A 23,117-nucleotide genomic window follows, 5' to 3' on the forward strand; every position below is an offset into this window, starting at 1 on the left:
TCGTTGGACTAATGACTATCTGAAAATTCTTATTTTGCCAAGGAATATATAACCTAATAGTAGAGGGAGTGTGTGTTTATGTATCTGGCAAAAAGAAAAAAAAAAACCTAACAATTGCCTCCATAAAATCCCAAAATGACTCCCAGTCATGGATGGGCATGGTGAGTGAACGTGAACTTTTCATCTGCTCTATATTTCCACTTTACGGTCAGAAGGGCCTGATTTTTGTTAATTTTTTTTCTGGTTCTCACCTTTAACTTTTTTAGGTCAAGATGAAAATGAGGTTTTCTGCAGCTGACAGCCCACAAAAATGGACTCCTTTATCCATCCATTTTTGTTATATTCTTGCTGTTTTTTGTTGTTATAAAAGCCTGTTGCTTTTAGAATGGCACTGCAAACTCATATCCATGAAGGGATCCATCAAATTATTTCTTTTGCAAATGCAAACAATGAGATAATACAAGATTACTTTTTTTTTTTGTTCTATTTGATCTGAAAAAAAAAAATCATTATTCAAAACTGTTTGGTTTTGATTTTTGCTTTATAAAGCCAGATTGTTCAGTTGTTAATTGTTTTGTGGTATTTCTGATTGCATCTTCACTTTAAATTAATTAGCTCATAAAACATTTTCCAAAACTGTCTCATTTGTTCCCCCTGTGGGGTCTCTGATTATACAGAGATGAAAACTGCTGTTAATGATGTTTTTTCAGTTTCACATCAATGACATCATACCACATTTCGGGCCTATTTAAAACATGACTCATTGTTCAATACCGTATGGATGATGGAATATTTTAAAACTCTTATTTATTAGAGTAAAATCATGCAGGCATTCAAAAAAATCCAAATTTAAATTTTTTATGTGTACAGCAGCTGTAAACAGTATCAAAACTTTGGCCATGGCCAGAGAAGAGGAGTGTTTTTAATATAGTCCTGGAAGGCTGGCTCAGATCCCCATTTCTTCAAAGCCTGCCTCTCCAGAATGGGGATACCACTGACGTAACGCAGTAAAAACCACACGAACAGCGGAGACACCACACTCAGGTACTGAGGCCCCTGCATGACAGACGTGGCCGAGACCCACAGACCCGACCACTGCAGGATCTCTCCAAAGTAGTTAGGATGTCTGCTGTAAGCCCACAGTCCACTTTGAATGAATTTCCCCTGCAGATGTAAACCAGAAAGTCTGTTTTTCACACCAAACAAGGCATTAAGGGTCTGCTTAGAATAACAAGCCTGATTACTTACAGCATTATCTGGGTCGCGCTTGAAAAGCCACTTTTGCTGATCCGCAATAGCCTCAGTAGCGAAGCCAATACCCCAAACGGTCCAGCCAATGTAGTCCCTTGGCCCCAGAGGCACATTATGCCTCTCTGTGTTCAGCATAAGGGTGGGCAGGAGGGTCATAAATATCCACGCAGCTTGGAGGAATGGAAACAGATGAATCAGTTTCATTCAGCCTTGCTTTAATCCTTCTATGAAAAAAATGCATTTAAGGCAGTGTAAATATCAGCCCCTTTCTTGAATAAATGCATACAAAGAGCTACAAAGCAGACAGTGATTTATACTGGGAATCTCACCATGCTGTTGTGGGCTGATCTGATGCAGAAAGGGAGGAGTTAAAGAGCCTTTTTCATATTTTGTCACATTAAAACCATAAATTTTGATGTATTTTATTGGGATTTTCTGTGATATGTCAATGCAAAGTAGTAGTATAGTTGCAAAGTGATCAGGGTTTTCTGAATTTTTCCTGATAACATCTGAAAGGTGTGGTGTCTATTCACATTTAGAACCACATTTTGCTGCATTTATCTACAAATCTTTTGGGGTTTATATATCTACCAGGGTAGCATATCTGGAGACTGAGCTTTTTATTCTTCTTCTTTGTAAATAAGCTCAAATCTATTCAGATTTGATTCTGAGAGAATTTGTAAACCTCAATTTCAAAGTATTGCCATAAATTCTATGTTGATTTAGGTCTGGACTTTGACCTGACCATCCTAACACATGTTTAGGGTCATTGTCCTGCTGGAAGGTGAACCTGCCCTTGTCTCAAGTCTTTTGCAGCCTCTAACAGGTTATCTTACGTGATTTCCTATCAACTCTCAACTCCTTCCCTGTCCTTTCTTAACAGAAACATTTCCACAGCATGGTGCTGCCACCACCATGTTTTACAGCAGGGATGGTGTGTTCAGGGTGATGTGCAGTGTTAGTTTTCTGCCATACATAACATTTTGGCTTACATGCAAAACAGAAAGCTCCACATGGCTTAAGGTAAACTTGGAATTTGCCACCAGTCATGCAGCCTACCAGATTTGTGGGCTGCATGACTAATAGTTGTCCTGTCGACTGATTCTCCCACCTGAGCTCTGGAACTCTGGAGCTCCTCTAGAGTTACCATTGGCCTCTAGGCTGCCTCTTGAATTATTGCTCTCCTTTCTGGACTTTCAGTTAATGAGGAAAGCCATGTCTTGGTAGGTTTGCAGATTTTTTTTCTATTTGGGGAAATTGTGTTATAACCTAACACTGCTTTGAACTTCTCAACTTTCTCTCTGACCTGTCTGTTGTGTTCCTTGGTCTTCATAATGCTGTTTGCTCACTAATATTCTCTAGCAAACCTCTGAGGCCTTCACAGAACAGATGGATTCATAAGGAGCTCAAATTACACACAGGTGGACTCTTTTTGCTAATTAGGTGACCTCTGAAATTTATTGATTGCACAGTATTTTATGTGAAGGTATTAGAGTAAGGAGGGCTAAATGCAAATGCACGTTTTCGCATCATAATATCCAAGTACCTTGAACACTCCAGTATACAAAGAAAGTCCCTGGGCTGTCTCTGACATTGTTGAACCTGTGATCATGACCGTCCTTCAAGATTCTTAGGAAAAGGAATGTCCCTAGCCTGCAGTGAGAAAAAAAGTGGTTAACATTCATTTCCATTAACTAAGGCGTTATTCATTAACTCAAATGACATGACTTTAAAGTGTAACGTTCATTATTTCCCGTTCTGACCTCTCCAAGAACCATCCATGCTTCAACTTAACACAAAACCCCCTCTTCGGTTTGCAACATTTGGGATCTTTGCTGCCTTACATACCTGAGTCCCCATGCTGTCACCAACCCAGTCTGCACCTTCTGTCGGGTATGACTTGCTCCTCCCCAGATACGACTCAAGTGTGCCAATAGAATAAATGTGCCAGAGCCTTCAAAAAGACAGACAGCTGAATTACAGAGGTTGGGGTGAAGATGAAGGTGTGTTGCTCTACTTGTTGCAAGGCAAGGCGTGTCCAATAAATCTTTTACCCAGAGTGCTGTAGACAATTGGTTCCAAAGTTCAAAGCAGAGTGGAGAACGAGAAGAGAACGAGTAAAGAAGCGTCAAGTTGTTTCGTTCTTTTACACCCATCTATAGGTAAGCTATGTCTTTTGGAAATCTTGAAATATAAAAATTTACTGTTTTACAAACCACCTAATTCTGATTGTCTAAATTACTTTGAAAATCTGTAACTTCCTGATTGGACTTTACTCAGATATTTCCATGTGAGGTGTTGTAGATATCTATTTTATCATTTAACTCACAGTAAGTCTTTAAGACACTGCTGATTTTCGTTGTTTTTGCATTTAAATGTCTAATCATTTTTCTCAATTCACTAATAAATTATTAGGTGCATAATGTTGGATTTGTGCAAAACCAATATATTAACTTTGGTATCAAATAATAGAAGGAAGATATTATTAGCTGGAAAAATAAAATAATCTGGAGCAATTTAAGAAAAGCCATACTATTACCTATTCTCTCCTGTTTATCTTGTTAAAGCATCTTGGAAAGGACTAAACTGCTGGAAAATATCATATCAATACACAGCATGCTTTTTTCTGAGGTATTAGAAATGCCAAGAAACATCTACTGCAATGCTTAACATTCCTCAAAGCCTTCCCTCTTCTCTTTTTGATCATGCAAGACGTCCTGCTCATATGTGTTGTCAGACCAAATTTACTGGGGCAATGAGACTGCTTTATGAGGTTGCTTATAATTCAAGAATGCACCATAATAGTTAATGCTATTAAAGAAATGTTGCATATATATGTCCAAACTTGAAAGTTGTGAATTTGTCAGAATGTCTATTTCAACTGTAAATTGAAACATGGTTAAACAAAAAGATCAATCACAAATTGAATAGGAAAGAAGGTGCATATATCCAGTTAAACCTCAAATTATTAATAATCCTGCCAGATTTAAAATAAGTTCCATTGTTCGAGGTTTGATGGCCTCCTTGCCACCGCCCTAATGTTTAGCTCCCTCCACAGATTTGCTTTCAGATTCGTGTCAGGATTCTGGTTGCGCCTAACGTGTTGGTGACTATAAAAAACTTTATATCTAAATATGCGTCATGTCAAGCAACGCCCCTGGTTCCATGATTGCTTTGTGCGCCCCTGCTGTTGGAGGCGCTGATTGGCTCTGCTCGAAGGAGCTTTGCCTTGAGACTTGTTTCACAACAAACCCACATTAGATAATGCTAGAAAACAGCTTTCATAATCATTACATTTCATTATCTATATGCATAAAGCACGTTTTTCAAAAATAAATCACATAATCAACAATGAGTGGTTTTCCAGTTTGACTTCATGTGGTTTAGTCGTGCAACATACAAATCTAAAATGAAAACAGACGCTACATGGCTGAAGATTGTTGCTCAAAGAGATCTGTTCTGCATTACCTGCCAAATCATAAAACTTCTCGGTTCTGAAAGCTGCAGCCAGAGCCCAGCCGGCCCACTGGATCCCCAGGTCGGTGAGGGCGCATTTGGCGAGAGTGCTTCCCATGATCATGTCCTGGAGCTCGGCGAGCAGCTCTGTGATCTGAGCGCCTGTCATAAAACCAAACAAATACGGCGGTTTGGGTAAAGTTCACCACTGCGATGCTACAGGAAGCCGATTCAGCAGGGAATGCTGGGTAGTGTAGTTAAAAGAAGTTTAGCGCAAATGCTCAGAAGTTAAAAATACTCATGACTGGTAGGTTAAGTCACCACTGGCAATCAGGTTAAATAGTAATTGTTTTAATCAACAACTGATGTTTGAATTATTGATAACACACTGGGTTCCTCCGCAGGTCATTAGTATGGAATTTGATTTAGGTATAGAAAATTTAACTTTAAAATAATTGAAATAAAGAAAATAAAGTGTGCAAAACATTCACATTTATAGACTGTATTCTTGCTATTGCGTACATGATGAATATCTAAAATGATAAAAAAAAAGTTGCTTCAACCAGTGTGTTTGAATTGCTGGTGATTAAAGAAAAGATGCACATGATGTGTCCATCTTTGATAATGGTGATGTCCATCATCATCTAATTTATCCATCCTTCCTTTCATCCATCAATCCAACTATTCATTCGTTTACCCATTAGTCCCCCCATCCAGTCCCTGACGACTGTGGGAATATCAGAAGTGTGCATTTAACCTTTATATGCACAGACAAACAATGCCTCAAACATTAACTTAAAAATCTGGGAATTTGATTCTGGAAAAGCATTTTTTGTCTTAGAAAATATGTAGGAAATACTGAACAGAATGAACACATTTCACAGAAGCTCTGATATCTACAAACATGTGTTTTTGAAAATAATACATACATTTAGACAACTCTCTTAGGGTATGCTGCCAGTTTTGTTTTTAGTGACACTATTAAAACTCCGCTTAATTTTGAAATTATGAATGGAGAGGGACCTTTATGTTGTGAGTTTTAATATCTAGATAGTGTAGAGACAGTCTGAGGTGAACCTCATGTTATTGGAGCAAACTCACTGATGCTGCTTTCATTTATTAACATTTAATCCCTAATTTTTACCATTCATGGCCTCATTTAAAAAAAAGGTACAATAATATATAATTGTAAACAATATTAAAGGATATCCAACAGTATTAGAAACATTAGTTTATAAAAAGAGGTTCTCTTTGTCTGAAGTATCTGATCTTTATCTCATGTTTTGTTAATTAAAAAAGGCATAAAATGTTCTATCATGTTTGGTTTGATTTTTTTCTATTTTCTTAGTCCATGATTTTTTAAATAAGTCAGTGCATGTTTGTGGTCCTATTTACTATAAAGTTAAAATTAAAGCAAAAAACATAGTTAATTAAAGACAAAAGCTGTGTTGTACCTAACATATTTAAGACGATTTGAAAAGTTCCCATCTGCATCAACCATCTGTGCTAGAAGGCCAAATTTGAAACTAATTCTAGAGTTATGGTCGTGGGTAACACAAAATTAATTCAAAGCCTGCAAATGGCACTTGAGCCCTACTTTGGAGACCCCCATTGAACACCCTCCTCAATCCATTATCTCATCTGAACAAAACACCTCATATCCACTGTTAACTATAGTGGAGGATCCATGATACTGTGGGGCAGTTGTGACCAAAACACTGTTTTAGATAAACTCCCTGCAACGTTTGTAATGTGTGATGACAAGATAACTATGGGTCCTCAATCTGTCTTTTTTGCCACAGTTTCATTATTATATAAGTTGTATATTTTGTTGCATCAGTTTTCTGAATAATTAAGATTATGACACATCTGTCTTGCCTTAAAATCATGTTTTACCGTCTTTCCCATTTTAAACAGTGACTAAGAGAAATGGGCTTCTGTGTCACATCCTATTTATAAAATGTATGTCATAAGGTTTTTTTTTCTGTTTCTTCTCAGGATTAAACTCTGGCAAGCTCAAACATGGCAGACAGCACAAGTCCAAAAGGCAACTCTGGTGTTTTTGCTAAAAAAGTGCAAAGACAGCTGAGTAGAGGGAAAGAAAAGGTGCACACTCCACAAGATCTTGTTCCTTAAATACTAAAACAAAGGAGGAAGCGTGAGACTTAGATTTCACTTTACTTTAATGCAGGTGATGCAAAGGCTGGGAAAGTCGCTGGAGACCAGAGACGATCACTTTGAACACTCCCTCCAGATGTTTAATGACCAGCAGGTAACAAATGCCCACATAAATTGTATTAATACGCTTTGAATGTGTTTATTTTAAGACTTCTAGAGGCTTAATCATATCTTATTAATTATAGAGGACTTGTTCTAAACATGTTGCGGACCAAACATGCAAAAGTATTCATCTCTCATACATTTTGTCACTTAACACAAAACAAACTTTAATGTTTTATTGAGATTTTATCTGATAAACAAACACAAAATAGCTCAAGCTTGTGACATAGACGAAATGAAATATGTTTTTTTTACAAATAAAAACTTGAAATGTTTTGTGTGTAATTGTATTCAGCTCCCTTTACTCTGATATGCCTAATTAAAATTAAGGTCAAAGGTCACTGGATAACATACAGCCAGAGCTATAATGAAATCATATTCACATGTTAGTTAAAGTCCTGACCTAAATCCAATTGAGAATCTATAGAAAGACTTGAATATTGGTTATCACGGACTCTGTCCATGCTTTCTGGCTGAGCTTGAACTATTTTGTAAACAAGAATAAGGAGCAAATTAGATATGCAAAACTGTTAGAGACAAACCCCAAAAGACAGCTATAACTGTGGCAAAAAGTGGTTCTACAAAGTAATGAGCATGGCTGAATATAAATGCACATCACATTTTCAGATATAAAAGGTAAAAAAAGAACAACAAACAACTAAACATCATTTTCATAATTCACAGTTATGAGCTTTCTATGCTGTGTGTCACATATGCATTCAAATATTTGGCTGTAACATAAAAATTTAGAAAAATTCAAGGGCTGTGAATATATCTGCAAGGCAATGGATTGGAAGTTATAAATAAACACAATTTATTGCAAACCCTTTCTCTGTTTACAGACAGATGGGAACCGGATATACAAGGACTTAAGGAATTACATTAATGCAATAAGAGGTATGACATGTTTTTGCTATTAGATGCTGCAGGGATGTAGATTTGTGCAACCTGCACTTCTCAAATAAGTTGTTCTTCTTTTTGCAGACATGAGGGAAGCTTCAAGACGGCTCTCTCAGTCACTGTTTGATGTTTATGAAAGTGAATGGGCAGGGGAGGAAGATTTGGGAGCCATTGTAGAGGTGACAGGAAAGAAACAGCAACATGTGTAGGACAGAGCATTTGATTTTAACAAACAGGCTAAAGAAGGAGGAAAATCAATTCATTGCCATGGGGATGAAACCCTTACTTCTCTGTCTATTTATGAATAATTAATGAAATGTTTACGTCTGGCCTTTTAATGAAGGGGGAGGACCTCCTGTGGAACGACCATGAGGTGAAGCTGTTAGACCAGGCCGTGCGCACCATGGAGTCCTATGTGAGCCAGTTCCCAGATGTTCGGGTAAGGCAATGAGGAAGCAATAATGCAGGCAAACACAACTGAATATGTGAACAAAAGGAAGCCTAAGAGCAAACACACACACACACACACACACACACACACACACACACACCCACACACACACACACACACGTTGTTCAAACGAACATGTGTACTCAGAGGATTCTATGAATCTACTTTTAATCTTTAGGAGAAAATTGCCAAAAGAGGAAGAAAACTGGTGGACTATGACTCGTCTCTTCATCACCTGGAGGCTCTGGAGATGGCCAAGAAAAGAGACGACATCAAGATAAACAAGGTCTTCAAAAGAAGATTCAAACCTCTATAAGATTGGTTTCTTGTGCCTTTATTTGTTTAAATATGCCTCATTAATGTAATGTTTTTCATAATGCAGGCAAAGGAAGAGATGAAAGATGCCAAAACTGTCTATGATGGGATCAACAATGAGCTGAAAGAGGAGCTGCCTGTTCTCTATGACAGGTCTGCCAGTTGTCTTTGTAATATTAGATTATTTTTCCATCTATACTTTTTGCTATATTAATTGTATATGTGTGTTTTATCCCTCTAGCCGCATTGGATGTTATGTGGCAGTCTTCTCAGCTGTGTCTAATTTACGGGACATCTTCTATAAGGAAATGAGCAAGGTATGCCTCACTTTGAAGTGAAACACAACTATATTGCAGCAAGACTTTTTTTTTACGATCTGTGTCCTCTTTTAGCTCAATCTTGATCTGCAGAGTGTGATAAAAGAGCTGCAGGCTCAGTATCCTGACAAAGTGTTTTCTGTGAGGGGGCTGCAGAGGTACGTTTCCCCCTTTAGGCTTTAAATCTTGTTGATTTAAAAAAAAACAGAAGCTTGTCACATCTATTTATCACAGCTGGAGGTTTATTGAACCGTAATGGGTCAGAACACACTAAATCTATTCTCCTTTTCTTGGCTCTTTCCTTATGAAGTGATTAAAGCATGATTTTCATCTTATTTTATACAGTGCCTTGCAAAAGTATTAATACCCCATGAATTTTTGTATTAGGATTTTATGTGACAGACCAACACAAAGTAATGCATACTTTTGAAGGAGAAGAACAAGACATGGTTTTTAAAATGTTTCACTGATAAAAATCTAAAAGATGTATCATTATTTATATTCAGCCTTTAATCCGAAACTCTGAAATGAACTGCTGTGCATCCAACTGACTTCTAAAATAAATTCCACCTGTGTGTAATATTACCTCGCTGTAAATAGAAGCTGTTCTCTAGAGGCATCAGAGGTTTGTTAGAGAACATTAGAGAACAGACAGCACTATGAAGACCAAGGAACACAAGCAGATGCTTGAAGTAGAGTTTGGTCATAAAACAAGTTATAAAACAATATGGCAAGCTTCTCACAGAGCTCTGTTTAATCCATCATCTGAAAATGGAAAGAGTACGGTACAACTGCAAAACTACCTAGACACGGCTATCCAGCTTACCTTACAGGGAGGGCAAGTACGGCATTTATCAGAGAAGCAGCCAAGACGTCCATGGTAGGTCTGGAGGAGCTGTGGAGATCCACAGCTCAGGTGGAAGAATCTGTTGGACAACTATGGACTAGACCGGACAACTATTGCACTCCACAAATCTGGCCTTTATGGAAAAGTGCTAAATAAAAGCCACTGTTGAAAGAAATCCATAAGAGATTGCCTTTAAAGTTAGGTATGTAGGGAACACAGCAAGCTTGCTGAAACAAAAACTGAACTTTTTGGCCCACAAACAAATTGTTTGCTATGTTTTGTGGAAAGCTTCTATTGCATATTTGTAAGAGTTTATGGGAAGATGGATGGAGCTAAATACACAGCAGTCCTGGAAGAAAACCTGTTAGAGCCTCCAAAAGACTTGAGTCTGAGATGGAGGTTTACCTTTCACCAGGACCATAACCCTAAACACACAGCCAGAGGTACTATGGAGTGGTTTGGATTAAACCACATTCATTAGTTATAATGGCCCAGTCAAAGTCTAGCCCTAAATCCATTTGAGAATCTGTGGCAAGACTTGAAAATTGACATTTAGATCTGACTGAGCTTATGCTATTTTGTAAAGAAGAATAAGCAAACATTTTGGTGTGTAAAACTGGCTGCACACACCCTGGAAGACTTGCAGCTATAATTGCAGTGAAAGGTGGTTTAACAATGCGTTGACCCAGAGGGGATGAAGACAAGTGCACACCCTACTTTTCAGATTTTTATTTGAAAAAATGTTGAAAACCATGCATCGTTTTCCTTTCCCCACACAGTTATGTGCTACTTTGTGTTGATCGGTCTCATATAATCCCAATAACTGTAAGGTGATATATTGTTGGATATAATTTGAAAAGGTTTGTTGGCTATGAATATGTTTGCAAAGCTACAAATTAGTTTTATCTCTTTGTGTAAAGAGATCACATTCCTGTAAATTATTTCAGGTATGGTTCCCTGAAGAGAAGGAGTCTGATCTCCCCTAAGGCCTGGAAAGCCAGTTTTTCTGAATTTCACAGGATCTACAATCCCAGGATGAGCCAGCGAAACAGTTTCAGGTCTCCAGACAAGCCCCCCCACAGTTCTCTGTCCAGAGGGAGCAGCACGCTTGGCTTCTCCTCACGGTCATCCACCCTGGAGAGAACCCTGACCGAACCCAGAGAGCTGGACACAGCTTCCTGTCACAGTGAGAACCAAAGCGCTGAGGCACAGGGGACATCTGGAGAAGGGCAGAAGTCAGGAGAAGCCAGCAGTCAAGTTGAAGAGGAGAAAGGCTCCAAGGAGACAGAAGATAAAAAAGATGATGAAAAAGCTCCGCCTAGTGAGAGCAGCTCTGAACTGAACAACTCCTATGAGTCTGGGAGCTTGGATCTGCAGCTGTCTGCAGCCCACAGTGGAACGCTTCACATTGAGGAAGATGAAACCCCTGCAACCACTGACTCTAAGGAAGCAAACGAACTAAAGAACGGCGACGTCGGTGGGTTGAGCTCTGACACCAAGGACCTGAGCATTCCTCAAAAGGTTTGTCTCCTAACAAGCTCACAGCTGAGGCATGGTGGTTCTATTTCTGGCTTGTTTTAACACATGTCTTGTCTCATAACTCTTGCTGATTTTTTTTGTCCTGTCTAGGATGGACCAGGGGAAGAAGCAGCACCCCATGACTCAAAAACCACAACCGTTTGAAGTTTGCACATTTAAAAAAAGGTTTGTGTGTTTTTTCATTGAATCATAATGCCAATATACCTTATTTGGTGTTTATTTTCTGTATTTGACGTAATTTTTCTCATCCTCCCTGAACAGAAGACTGAAGACATCTGGTCGAGATGCAAAAATAAAAAGAATGAGGACAGCCGTGCAGACGAGTCCAACTGTTCAATGACTGATGTTCCCATGCTGTTAGTTTTCTCATTTATCTTTAAACAAAATCAACTTTGCATGACGCTGCAGGAAGAGCTGATTAATTTAATCTATTTAAAAAAAAAACCAAAAAAAACAAATGTCCTTTAATTATCGGTTTTGGGTCAATATAAATGCACAACAGGTTTAGATAGTTAAAGACTTCTGATTGGCTGCGTCATGGTGAATGCACACTGATATATTGTGCTCATCTTCCATTAAAGAAACTAAACAGCTTAAACCAAAAAGAGCTGAGTCTTTTATTTCCCCAAGGAGAGTCAGGGATGAACACCTTACACGATTTATGTGTAAATATTTCAACATGAACCACTCAAAAAAAACAAAATCAAATTTTGGCAACATCAGTGTGTTTGGCCTACTAAGGGCTGAAAATGCTTTTAACTTGTACATGTGAAGTACCCTGCAAATGTGTACACCTTGAACTTATTTACATTTGATCACATCACAATCATTAGCTTTGGTGTAATTTATTGTGGCTTTGTAATAGACCAAAGCCAAGCTGTACACAATTGTGAGGGAAAAGACAAAAATACATGTTTTTCAAACGTATTTTTACTGGTGTGCATGGAGGAAATGAACTCAGAGTTGACAGGAGTGTCTGTCATTTTGTTTGCAATAGATCTGACCCACAAACAGAATATATAGAAGATGTTTATTGTGACAAAGATGATCGGGAACGTAACTGATGATTCTCCAACTGTATGGGAAGAAGGGAAGAGAACTGGTGAAAATGGGGGAACTGAATGATGTCGAAGAACAAGGAATTAATGCAATTAAGAGAACCGCTTACTAAATAGGTATGGTCAGGTCACCAGGGCAAGAGGCATTCAGGATCCAGGTTTGTAGAAGTTTCTTTAGGTGCTGTTCAGTGTGAGCTCGGAGCAAACAGGACTGAGTTCGGTGTGCAGATGCTTACGTTGGAGGGTGGACAGGGTACGCTTATGGCTTGGTCCAGGAGGAGAAGGTAGCAGGAAACTGCCAGCTAGATGCGAATCCAAACGAAGACTGTAGATAGGAAATGAAATCCCCTGAACGTAGATAGCCTTGATCATCCAGGAAGAACTCCGGACACGTAGTCAGTATTCAGTGACATAAATCCAGGGTTCAGGTTTACTTAGCCTGCGAAGGAGCATAAACAAAGTTACGAGGTCGAAGAACAAAACATAGACTTAGTGTTTGGCTTGAGTTTGTTACCACTGTGGGCAAAACACTCTGGCATCGAAGTGCTGGCAGGCTCCTGCTTAAGTACTCCTCAAAGTAATCAGTAGAATAAGTCACACCCGTCACCAAACACACCTGAGAACACTGAACACATATAGCAAGCACAAAACACAAACACAACCCAGATCCTGACAGTCTGTGAACATCCCTTTCAAATTTTGTCACAGATTCTTAATTAAACGTAGGTTTGGACTTTGACTGGGACATTCTGATACATGAAAATAATTTCTGAACTATTCTTTTCAATCCCATTTGTAGCTTTGGTTGTATATTGGGTTATGATGCTGCTGAAGCTCTGCCCTCAGTATTAAGTCTTTTGGAGCCTTGAACCGGTTTTCCTTGTATTTATCTTTATTTATTTTGGACTACTTTCTGTTGGCCTATCTCCTAAAATCCCAATAAAATACACTGAAGCCGGTAGAAAAATGAGACAAAATGCAAAAGAGTTCAAGGGGTATTGACACATTTGCAAGGCATTTCATAAGGGACATTTTAACTAAAAATGTTTATTTGAGTGATAAAATGCAGTTCATTAAAAATTGTATAACCTGGGATTTAACAAGATGGCAGAAACATCTTGAGCGATCGTTGCTCACATAAAAACCAAAACAATTTCTCTCTGTTTTTGAAAAAGAATTGTCTTGCTATTCTCGGCTTTTCCCAGACAATATATGCTGTTTAGTTATCTGTCACACACTTTAAAATGTGTCATGTAAACAGGCCTTTTGAGTCTGAAGGTGTAAGTCTTGTTTACCTTTTTTTGAGATATAAAGTAATAACTATGATACATAACCTTTAATTGAAAAACTCAGACATAACTAAAAACACAAAAGGCACACCTCAAATACACCCCTTCTCTGTGTGACATAATCGAAACATCAAAATAGACAAGACAAGACAAGATTTCAAAAAGATAATTGTGGACGTCCATAAGTCTGGTGCATCCTTGGGTACACATTTCTTGATGCCTGAAGAAGCCAGGTTCATTTGTTCAAACAATTATTATACATAAGTATGAAAAAACATGGGACTGTCCAGCCATTATAATGTTCAGGAAGGAGACGAGTTATTATCCACAGTAGAAGCCAGTCCTATATACATTCTTGATGTTGACAGCTCCCATCATTAAAATAAAGCCTGTACTTCATGAGATGTGGCAACACAACTTTTTAGATTTATATTGACTTCGGCTGATTTTGCATTTACCAGAACATTAACACAGCACTATAGTACTGCTGTAGCACATCTTATAGTAGACTATTAATATAGTGTATAGTAATTATTAATAGCATAATAGTCGTTATTTGCTAAATACGTAGATGAAAAAAGAAACAACTAATAGGAACAACACATTTATGAAAATTGTTTTAATAAATGAAGCTTGAAGATCTGAAAAACCGTGAACCATTTTTTTGTTTGGATCTTCATAACAACACTGATATGTAGGAGTGTGTGTATGCTTGTGTTTAATAAAGACAAAACTATCTATCTATCTATCTATCTATCTATCTATCTATCTATCTATCTATCTATCTATCTATCTATCTATCTATCTATCTATCTATCTATCTATCTATCTATCTATCTATCTATCTATCTATCTATCTATCTATCTATCTATCGCTCGCTCGCCTGTTGGGTCAGACTTTAACTGCGAGCGTGAGGCGTCTGTTTCATAGAGGATCTGTGAGGCAGAAAAAGAGGAAAGGGCGGGGCGGAAGCGGAGAGCGTCACTCACGAGTCTTCTCAAACTTTCTGCTCTTATTGAATTTCACCCACGCAAGTTAAGTTTGATTTAGTGGATTCGCGGGGAGTTAAAAGCTTAAACCTCGAAAAACAGCAGTGAGTGTTACTTTTAGACGCCGTAAAACAGTTAGCTTGTTGACGCTTTGTGTCGCGGTTGATCCACAGCGGCTGCTGCTGCGCCCTCAGGTAAGCCCAGACAACAGCTGCGGTGAAACAATGTCTGATTGATGAACTGCTGGATGGAGGAGCGGGAGAGCTTTATCTGGGAACCATGGCCTTTAATGGGTCTGGTTTTATCATGGAAGTCGAACAAGTGAACTGACAGTAGTGAGAGTTGGCTAATGTAAAGAGGTTTGGGTCTGTTTAAAAGGTGAGAGCATTCATCTAACAAAATAAGTTCAGCTGGTTAGTGAAGTGTGCTGGTAACGAAGCAGGAAATGTTTTCTGAGCTGCTACTGGAACAACTACACCTGTTAGAGAAATGCCAGAAAGCTGTTGGCATGTTGTTTATTAATATATATATATATTTTTTACAATTTGTGCCTTTCTTTCAGGTTGCCACACACATCCAGCATTCACAATGAATAGTAAGTTCATATTTTGGTTAAATTAAATACATATTGGCAGGTTTTCCTCAAGTTTATATTTCTTTTTTTCATTCTGATTGTAAGTATTTATGAAGTCTATGTTTTTGTAGTGACTAATGTAGGACTGTTGGTCTCAGAGCTGACACAAGGCATAAGCAAACCTGGACTCCTCAGAGTCCTTGGGTTTACACAGAATATGTTTACGATTGCCAGTGATATTCATTGTAAGGAATGCGTTTATAATCTGAAAACTGTCAGGTAAGATTGTATTAATTCCCCAAAGGGGGTACTTGAACCTGCCACGGAAGCAAGACACAATAAAAAGCTGCACAACTAGGAAGAAAAAATATTGATGAAAACAAATAGTGCAAAAAAACAATTAACGTCAAAGCTAAAAATAAAACTAATATCTACATAAAAAAAGAGACATAAATGAGGTGAAACATGTATTAGCAGTATTGTACATTTATAAGTTATTGTAGAGTCTTGTTGCTGAAGGGAGGAAAGACCTTCTGAAGCGTTCCTTCCTGCTGAGAGAAGGGTGAGAGGTGTTGTTCGTGATGGATGTCAGTTTCGCCAACATCCTCCCCTCCCCCACCTCCTCTTTACAGTCCAGTGCACTGCCACAACTGAACTGACCTCCTGACCAGCTTTCCCAGTCTACTCCGGGCCCACTCTGTGCAGCGGTTCCCTGAGCCGACCACAGCATAGAACCTTGCAGAGGCTACCACCGTGTCGTAGAACATTTTGAGCAGAGCCCTGCATGCATTAAAGGACTGGACCTGGGTCTCCTCCAAAAGGTGGAGGTGACCCTGGCCCTTTTTGTACTAGGCATTGGTGTGCACGGACCTGTCAGTCATATCGTCATAATGTTTGTATGATCTTTGGCTACATTTTATGGGAAATATAGTTGCTTGTATGTAGATTTACAAGTAATGAGTGTGTTGGTCAACATTTTCAAAGAAGATGCATGTCACTGGTCCTGTTCATAACTTTTATGGACAGGATTTCTAGACGCAGCCAAGGGCCCAATGGGGTCTGGTTTGAAGATCTGCTCCTCCAAGTCTGAGGCCATGGTTTTCGACCGGAAAATAGTGGCTTGTCCTCTTCAGGTTGGAGGGGAGTTCCTGCCTCAAGTGGAGGAGTTTAAGTATCTCGGGGTCTTGTTCACGAGTGAGGGAAGAATGGAGCAGGAGATCGGCAGTCGGATCAGTGTAGCTGCCGCAGTGATGTGGATGTTGTGTTAGTCCGTTGTGGTGAAGAGAGAGCTGAGCTGAAAAACAAAGCTCTCAATTTACCGGTCGGTCTACGTTCCTACCCTCACCTATGGCCATGAACGTTGGGTCATGACCGAAAGAACAAGATCCCGGATACAAGCAGCTGAAATGAGCTTCCTCCGTAGGGTGGCCGGGCATTCCCTTAGAGATAGGGTGAGGAGCTCAGAGTAGAGCCGCTGCTCCTCCACATCAAGGGGAGCCAGTTGAGGTGGCTCGGGCATCTATACTGGATGCCTCCTGGACGTCTTTCCTTGAGAGGTGTTCCAGGCACGTCCCACCGGAAGGAGCTGGATGAGGTATCTGGGGAGAGGGACGTCTGGGCATCTCTACTGAGTCTTCCTGATGATGCAAAACACGACGGGTACGAGTGCATGTCAAAACAACTTATTCTGAAAGAACACTGGACGATGCAAAGATCATGTTTATTGGGTAAAAATTAAGACAGGTATTGTTTTAAAAGCTATAATTCATATCTAACAATTTATACTGAAGGCTCTGCAATGAAATGTTCAGCAATCAAATGAATTATCAACTGTTTTAAAGATGTATAAACAGTTGACTTAGAATACAATAGAGCAGAATAAATCATATTGTCCACCAGAGGGGAAATTTGCCTAGTCCTTTTTATTTAGGCCAAAGGTCATGTTTCTAAAAGTGGAACATATTTTCCTTAGGGCTGCACGATATTGGAAGAATCTTGCGATAAAACCACATTGAAAATTTTCAGCGGAAATTAACTCTTAACAGCAACAGGACATAAAAAGCAGTGCAGTCAGTAAGGGAACCACCAACCAAGTGGTTGATGGTAGATTGGCTGATGGTAGCTGCCAGAAATTCAAATAAAGTTGTTTGAGCGACTTTCTGTCAGGGTTTAGACCTCAGGGGGGCATTGTTGCTTTTTTCTGACATGAAACTCAGAAATTCAAACTTTGAGAATAAATCGAAGGCAGCATTAGTTCCACTGAGCTACATTAGAAGACGATAAATAGTTGCATAATGTAAATAAAGGTAAAAGGCATTTATCTGGTAAACATGGGTTAATTGTTCTTGACCAAATGCAAGCTCAAAGGTTTATATACTCAAGATTTAATGCTGAACTATTCAAAAACATAACTATAAACTTATACTTTTGAAAATTGTAGTAAGGTTTCTTTCCCTAGTATAATACGGCAGCAAAAATAACAAATAAAGCTTTAGTAATGACCTTAATTTCCAGCTCCTTTAACTTAGAAATGCATGTGAATATTGAATAACAATGACTCTCTAAGATTGGAGCCGGTCTGACACCTACTGAATGCTTTAGGTATATGAAATATATTCTGATTACTGCATGCAACTGTTCAGTGAAAATCAAATGTCTTAATCAGTCAAGAATAAATACAAATAAATTCTAACTTATACACTCAAATTTAAAAGAAAAAGTTATGTTTTATATCATTCCAACCTGGTTCAAATAAATTGATAAAACCTAAAATGAATGACATTCCTGCTGACGAGTGCCGCTGATATATTTCTCGTTTTCCTTTCTCTCCTTAAAGTCATTAGGTCAGTGTCTCCCAGATAACTGAGAGGTTGATATGTTAACTCCTGGTCCAAAATAATCTGATTACGTTGTCACAACTTAAACATGCTGCTTCAAAAGTAGCTCTTGTTCGTCTAGATTGTGCACTCTGACATTTTTAATGAGCTCCCTTATCTTGCAGGTACAGATCTGAACTCAACGACCACGTTTACAGGGCGAACTGTGACGAGGAGTGAGTATACCGTGTTTAACAGATGTGTTACCAAAGTACTGCAGCTTCTTCAGGAGCAGAATCACAACAAACAGATGTTCTGATATCACAGCCTCTTAAGTTTGTTCTGTTTCATGAACATATTTATTGTTCCACCAGCTTCAGCTCTGGGGTCGCCGTCACCATTTCCCACACAAGCCGCCAAAACCGCCTTTCAAGGTAACACCTTCACTCCTTGTTTTTTACTGTCTTGTTCTCCTAATGGACTTACTTTGATATGCAGTAGAAGAAGAATTAGCTGTCTTACCTTTTTCAGTGCAGCTCAATAAATTAAAATTCATTTATTTCAGCTGATCAGTCGTTAAACAAATGGCTATATTTCAATTGTTTACATCTTTTAATTTGAACGATTATGGTTCACAGCTTCTGAAAACCCAAAGTCAGTTTATTAGGAAATTAGATTATTTAAGACCAATAAAAAGATTTAATACAGAAACAAAATCTTAATGAGAAGTATATACATCTTGTCTACTGTATCTGCACTTGATGCTTGGTTGGTGGTCCTCAGTTCAGCCTGGTATAGAGAAGATCAGCCTGTGGCTCTGTTGAAGTATTAAGGAAGCTCAGGTTGCATTAATAGATGCCTTTAGCTTGTCTATATTTTTGGGTCTGTCGTTTTTCACCTTCGTATTGACAATGCTCCATAGATTCTCTACAGAGTTAAGATCAGGCCAGTTTGCTGGCCACTGGTCAGTCAAGCACATTGATACCATGGCCAGCAAATCAGATATGGTTAGCAGTATGGATGGGTTCCAGGTCCTGTGGTAAAATGAAATCAGCACCTACATGAAGCTTTTCCCCTAAAACACTTGAATTGTCTTTGGCTCAGTTTTTTCAAGGCTGTGGCTATCCCTGTTGGTTGAGCACCTTTTACATCCACACGTTTTCCTTCCCCTAAACTTTCCAATAATTTGTTTGGATACTCTGTGAACAGTCAACGTGCTTAAAAATGATCAGAAATAAACACCCTTGACCTGTATCACTGTCTGTAATAAATCTGAGTTGAACGGTTTTAACTGCATTACTGAAATAAACCTTGATGATGACATTCTAGTTTGAGAAACACAATGAGCACCGTTTTAATTTGTCTTTCCACAGTGGTAACAACAGTAACCCCTGCAGGTTCAGATGGTACTCTTATTGCAGGTATTGTTTTATACTCCAGTTATGTTTCCTATATCACTTTGAGGATATGGTTGGGTTCTCAATTCGCTCTCTTATTTTAGTGGTCATAGTTCTCATCCTGGTGACGGTGGCTGTTTTAGCCTTCCTGCTGTACCGGTACCTGTGCCACAACAAAGGCGACTACAGAACGACGGGGGAGGTGGCTCCAGGAGAGGATCCTGATGAAGATTTTAGCAACCAGGCTGAAAGTGAAAAGAAGGAATACTTCATATGAACCAGGGAGAGAAAGAAATAGGTGGAAAAATAAGAAATGGGATGAAATTATTTCCCAAGAGGCTGCTACAGGCTGAAGAAACTGTCCACCAGTGAAACCAAAGACAGGAGCCAGACTGTAGCCATGAATGTTGATGGATGTGAAGCAGCTGAAAGACAACGGACGAGTGCAGAAAACCAAAGCTTGGTATGAAAAAGTGGGTGGGATTTTAAACGTGTCTGCAGTCTGCTATAAGATCAGAAAAACATTCAGCAACCATCGAAATGTAACCTTGACACTATTATCATGATTATAAGCCATGTTTTCAGTTTCTCTCCTGGTTCCCTGAGACTTGCGGTGTTTTTTTTTTTTTTTTCAAACTTTAAGATGTGCTGTGTGGGTTTTTATTCTGAGTTTTATGTTCTTTTAGTTAAAAAAAATGATTTCAAAGCATCTGCGTTTGTTGCACCTGTTTCTCTATAAACTGTTACTGGAGACTTTATGTATCGAAGATGGTAAAGATTGTTTTTTTTTTTTTTTAACATGTTATTGTGTGAGAATATTTCTTCAGAATTTTTAAATTCATTTTGAAACATCTTTCCTCCAATAAAAACATCTTCATACACCAATGTGTCCCCTTACTACGAAAAAGGTTTGGGAAAAACAGGATTATGTTAAGTGTAAACATTATGCAATGATTTAAAATAATTTAAATTCAATATTTTAAGTGATTAAAGTGTATTCTCGTTCTAAAACAAAAAAGTACACTGGCTCTTTTAACTTATGTATAGAAGATGCGCTCGTCAAATTAAAGTTACGTAAGATTTATTGAGTACATAATTAAAAAATATTTTACGAAATCATACACAGTTTACCAGGTTAGTGATTGTCTCCATGCCTTTTTAAAAATAGAAACATACCCACATTTATCAGGTCCCTGGAAGGATTCACTGCTGGCCACAAGATGGAAGATGCACATTACAGGTTGGTTAAATTATAAAAGGACACCCTAAAGATGTGAAGTAAAAAGTTCCTGCTTGGGTATTTGTCTTGCAGCATACGGGTAACTTGACATGAATTTTGCATTAAAAATAAATTGATGTTAGTGTTCCTGTAGGTGCAGCGCTGAAAATGGCAAATGGACAGAATTTATAGTCATTTTGACCACTCGTGCTTTATTCTAGAGCCACATTCACATCCATACACTGATATGCAACCTGGGGTTAAGTGCCTTGCTCAGGGGGCACATTGACATGTGACAGGATGAAGCTGGAATCAAACCTTAAACTTTGGGACTGGGAGACAACTACTCTTCCCATTGAAAACTATTAGAGAACTATTGTTACAGCTATATTTTTTTAATATCCTTTCTATGTAGAACTGAGCTGAGTTCATGCCTCAGATTGGAGTGAAAACACTGTACTGCCAAAATAATCTACCTTTACAGGTACATGAACTTTGAAAACATCCTATTCTTAATCTATAAAGTCCAATTTGTTGATGCACCCACCGTTGCCAGCATTAGCAACTTTAACTAGTCTGTAAACATCTTCCGAAAGGTTTAGGAGTGTGTTCATAGTTAGAACACCAGAATTGAAGACTATGTTTTAATTAATCCCAAATGTGTTTAAGAAGGTTGGAATCAGGACTCTGTTCAGGCCAGTCAAGTTTCTCCACACCAAACTTTCTACACCTGCAGCCATAGAAGTGATTGCAACACCAGAATTCATTGATTTGGTGGTGTGACCCAATACTTTTGGCAACATGGTGCAGTTGAACACTAATTGCAATGGTCCAATCAAGTCCAAACCTCAATATATTTGTAAAATGCTGTTTTGGGATCATAAATAAATGTCTGCTCAATGAAATGAAGCAATGTTGTAAAGAGGAATGAGCTAAAATTCTTCCGTATGAGATAATACAGACTTTGCTTGAAGTTACCTCTGTTGAAGATAGATCTACAAGCTCTTGAATAATGGGATGTACTTAGTTTCTACATTTTGGCTTTGTTCCTGTTTGAATAATAATGATGTGGTGGTTATAGGGTGTTTTTGTACATTTCTGATTAGATTTAAAGACTTTTAATGGCCTGGCGAACTCCAAATCATTTATACCAAGTCCCGATACATGAAACCTTAAATCATAAATCATTTCTGTTCCCATGACTGAAAAGGCTGGATCAAAATCTCCAACATGATTGATTCCCAGGCCCAATAACACACCTAACTGGGGCCATATGGCCCGTTTAACCTGCTATGGGTCTACAGATGAAAACTAGCCTCTCTAGCTAAATCTGGCATATTTACAGGATGTAATTCATGTTGATTAATATGCATTATCCCCTTTATCAAAAATAAATAAATCTAAATCTAAAAATAAATATGGCAGCTGTATTGACAACGCTGTCTTAAAAAGGTGAATAAAGCCGTGTTGGCTGTAAAATGAGAGATTGTTGCTTTCATCCCTTTTTGTGCGCATTGTAAGGTTGTCAAAGACCAGATGCACAGTAAACAAATCACTAACACTCACTGCCCCTCTCCAGGCCAAAGGTTTTAGTAGACCCGCACCATTTACCAGTCGGCAAGGCAAACAGCACACTGGAAAGGTGGAGCTGTGTTTGAAGCTGCAAGCAGAGGAGGTCCGAATTAACCAAGAGGCTGACAGATATAAAAATGTTTGGTTGCTGAGATGACAATTTTGCCACAAATGAATGAGTAAAGTCAATGAATTAACTAAACATGATGATTTCCAGGCTGCACATTAACCAACAGGTGAACTCCTGCAATTCACGTTTTAATATAGCAAATTTATGTTGTTGACAGTTACTGACATTACAAATCATCTCCTTTCTCACTTGGTCTCCATCACTTTACCCAGGTCATACTGACAGTTCAGAGATCTGCTCCTCCCTCCACAGTCTGGCATTAAATATCTAGTTTGTAACATGGCACTGGGCAAAGAAGCTTACACAGGAACAAATAACAGTAGACCTGTGGGTTTTCTTGGATATTACCTTTAATATGTTTTTTGGATGAGGCCCCATATTTTCTAAGTATTGTTTAAGGGTATAGTACCTTGTAGAAGTATTTGTAGGTCTCAAGCCTTTCCACATTTTGTCACGTCACAACCACAAATGTCAAAGTATCAAAACTGGATTTTATGTGACAGACCAGCACAAAGTAGTGCATAATTGTCAAGCAGGACGTAGTTGTTGCATGGTTATATCATATTTATTAAAAATAAAATCAGAAGAGTGAGGAGTGCATTTATATTCAGCCTGCAGTACTCTGTCTACCTAATCTAACAGGCTGGGCAAAGAGAATAATAGTCAGTGAACCAGCCAAGAGGCCCATGGTAACTATGGAGGAGCTGCATAGATCC

At 38.5% G+C, this 23,117-nt stretch overlaps 3 protein-coding genes and 1 long non-coding RNA gene across 5 annotated transcripts; 2 read left to right on the forward strand and 2 right to left on the reverse strand.

Annotated features, from left to right (window-relative positions):
* Positions 1–780: 780 nt before the first annotated feature.
* On the reverse strand, positions 781–4,932 carry si:ch211-210c8.6. Its single transcript, XM_047377306.1, has 5 exons — positions 4,720–4,932; positions 3,100–3,205; positions 2,798–2,904; positions 1,249–1,421; positions 781–1,164 (listed from the first exon to the last, which is right to left on the reverse strand). The coding sequence occupies exons 1-5, from the start codon at positions 4,874–4,876 to the stop codon at positions 886–888; spliced, it is 822 nt and encodes a 273-aa protein (XP_047233262.1). The 5' UTR covers positions 4,877–4,932; the 3' UTR covers positions 781–885.
* bin2a (bridging integrator 2a) lies at positions 3,260–11,954 on the forward strand. The gene is made up of 13 exons (XM_047377294.1): positions 3,260–3,413; positions 6,706–6,813; positions 6,899–6,979; positions 7,830–7,884; positions 7,972–8,066; positions 8,231–8,326; positions 8,517–8,624; positions 8,721–8,806; positions 8,895–8,970; positions 9,046–9,128; positions 10,765–11,338; positions 11,447–11,521; positions 11,618–11,954. The coding sequence occupies exons 2-12, from the start codon at positions 6,730–6,732 to the stop codon at positions 11,498–11,500; spliced, it is 1,392 nt and encodes a 463-aa protein (XP_047233250.1). The 5' UTR covers positions 3,260–3,413; positions 6,706–6,729; the 3' UTR covers positions 11,501–11,521; positions 11,618–11,954.
* On the reverse strand, positions 11,792–14,525 carry LOC124875289. Its single transcript, XR_007040007.1, has 2 exons — positions 12,525–14,525; positions 11,792–12,431 (listed from the first exon to the last, which is right to left on the reverse strand). It is a non-coding gene; the product is annotated as an uncharacterized LOC124875289 (long non-coding RNA).
* Positions 14,526–14,674: 149 nt separating this feature from the next.
* Positions 14,675–22,981, forward strand: LOC124875279 (small cell adhesion glycoprotein-like). 2 transcript variants are annotated; one of them, XM_047377331.1, is made up of 6 exons: positions 14,675–14,887; positions 15,256–15,288; positions 18,269–18,319; positions 18,458–18,517; positions 19,457–19,504; positions 19,585–22,981. In XM_047377331.1, exons 2-6 carry the CDS (start codon positions 15,282–15,284, stop codon positions 19,755–19,757), a joined length of 339 nt encoding a protein of 112 aa, XP_047233287.1. In that variant the 5' UTR covers positions 14,675–14,887; positions 15,256–15,281; the 3' UTR covers positions 19,758–22,981. The 2 variants fall into 2 exon arrangements, with proteins under 2 accessions (XP_047233287.1, XP_047233296.1); XM_047377340.1 differs by lacking the exon at positions 14,675–14,887 and adding an exon at positions 14,943–15,071.
* The last annotated feature ends 136 nt before the right edge of the window (positions 22,982–23,117 follow it).

The sequence above is a fragment of the Girardinichthys multiradiatus genome, chromosome 1 (assembly GCF_021462225.1).
Source record: "Girardinichthys multiradiatus isolate DD_20200921_A chromosome 1, DD_fGirMul_XY1, whole genome shotgun sequence".
Taxonomy (NCBI): Eukaryota; Metazoa; Chordata; class Actinopteri; order Cyprinodontiformes; family Goodeidae; genus Girardinichthys; species Girardinichthys multiradiatus.

Coding starts and splice junctions, on each gene's coding strand:
- si:ch211-210c8.6 (XM_047377306.1), bottom strand. CDS start 4,876: ATGACAGGCGCTCAGATCACAGAGCTGCTCGCCGAGCTCCAGGACATG. Junction 2,905..3,099: donor GTGACAGCATGGGGACTCAG/GTATGTAAGGCA, acceptor TTCTCACTGCAG/GCTAGGGACATTCCTTTTCC. Junction 1,422..2,797: donor TGTATACTGGAGTGTTCAAG/GTACTTGGATAT, acceptor CATTCCTCCAAG/CTGCGTGGATATTTATGACC.
- LOC124875279 (XM_047377331.1), top strand. Junction 18,320..18,457: donor AGGGCGAACTGTGACGAGGA/GTGAGTATACCG, acceptor TTGTTCCACCAG/CTTCAGCTCTGGGGTCGCCG. Junction 19,505..19,584: donor AGATGGTACTCTTATTGCAG/GTATTGTTTTAT, acceptor CTCTTATTTTAG/TGGTCATAGTTCTCATCCTG.
- bin2a (XM_047377294.1), top strand. CDS start 6,730: ATGGCAGACAGCACAAGTCCAAAAGGCAACTCTGGTGTTTTTGCTAAA. Junction 8,327..8,516: donor GCCAGTTCCCAGATGTTCGG/GTAAGGCAATGA, acceptor TTTAATCTTTAG/GAGAAAATTGCCAAAAGAGG. Junction 8,625..8,720: donor ACGACATCAAGATAAACAAG/GTCTTCAAAAGA, acceptor TTCATAATGCAG/GCAAAGGAAGAGATGAAAGA.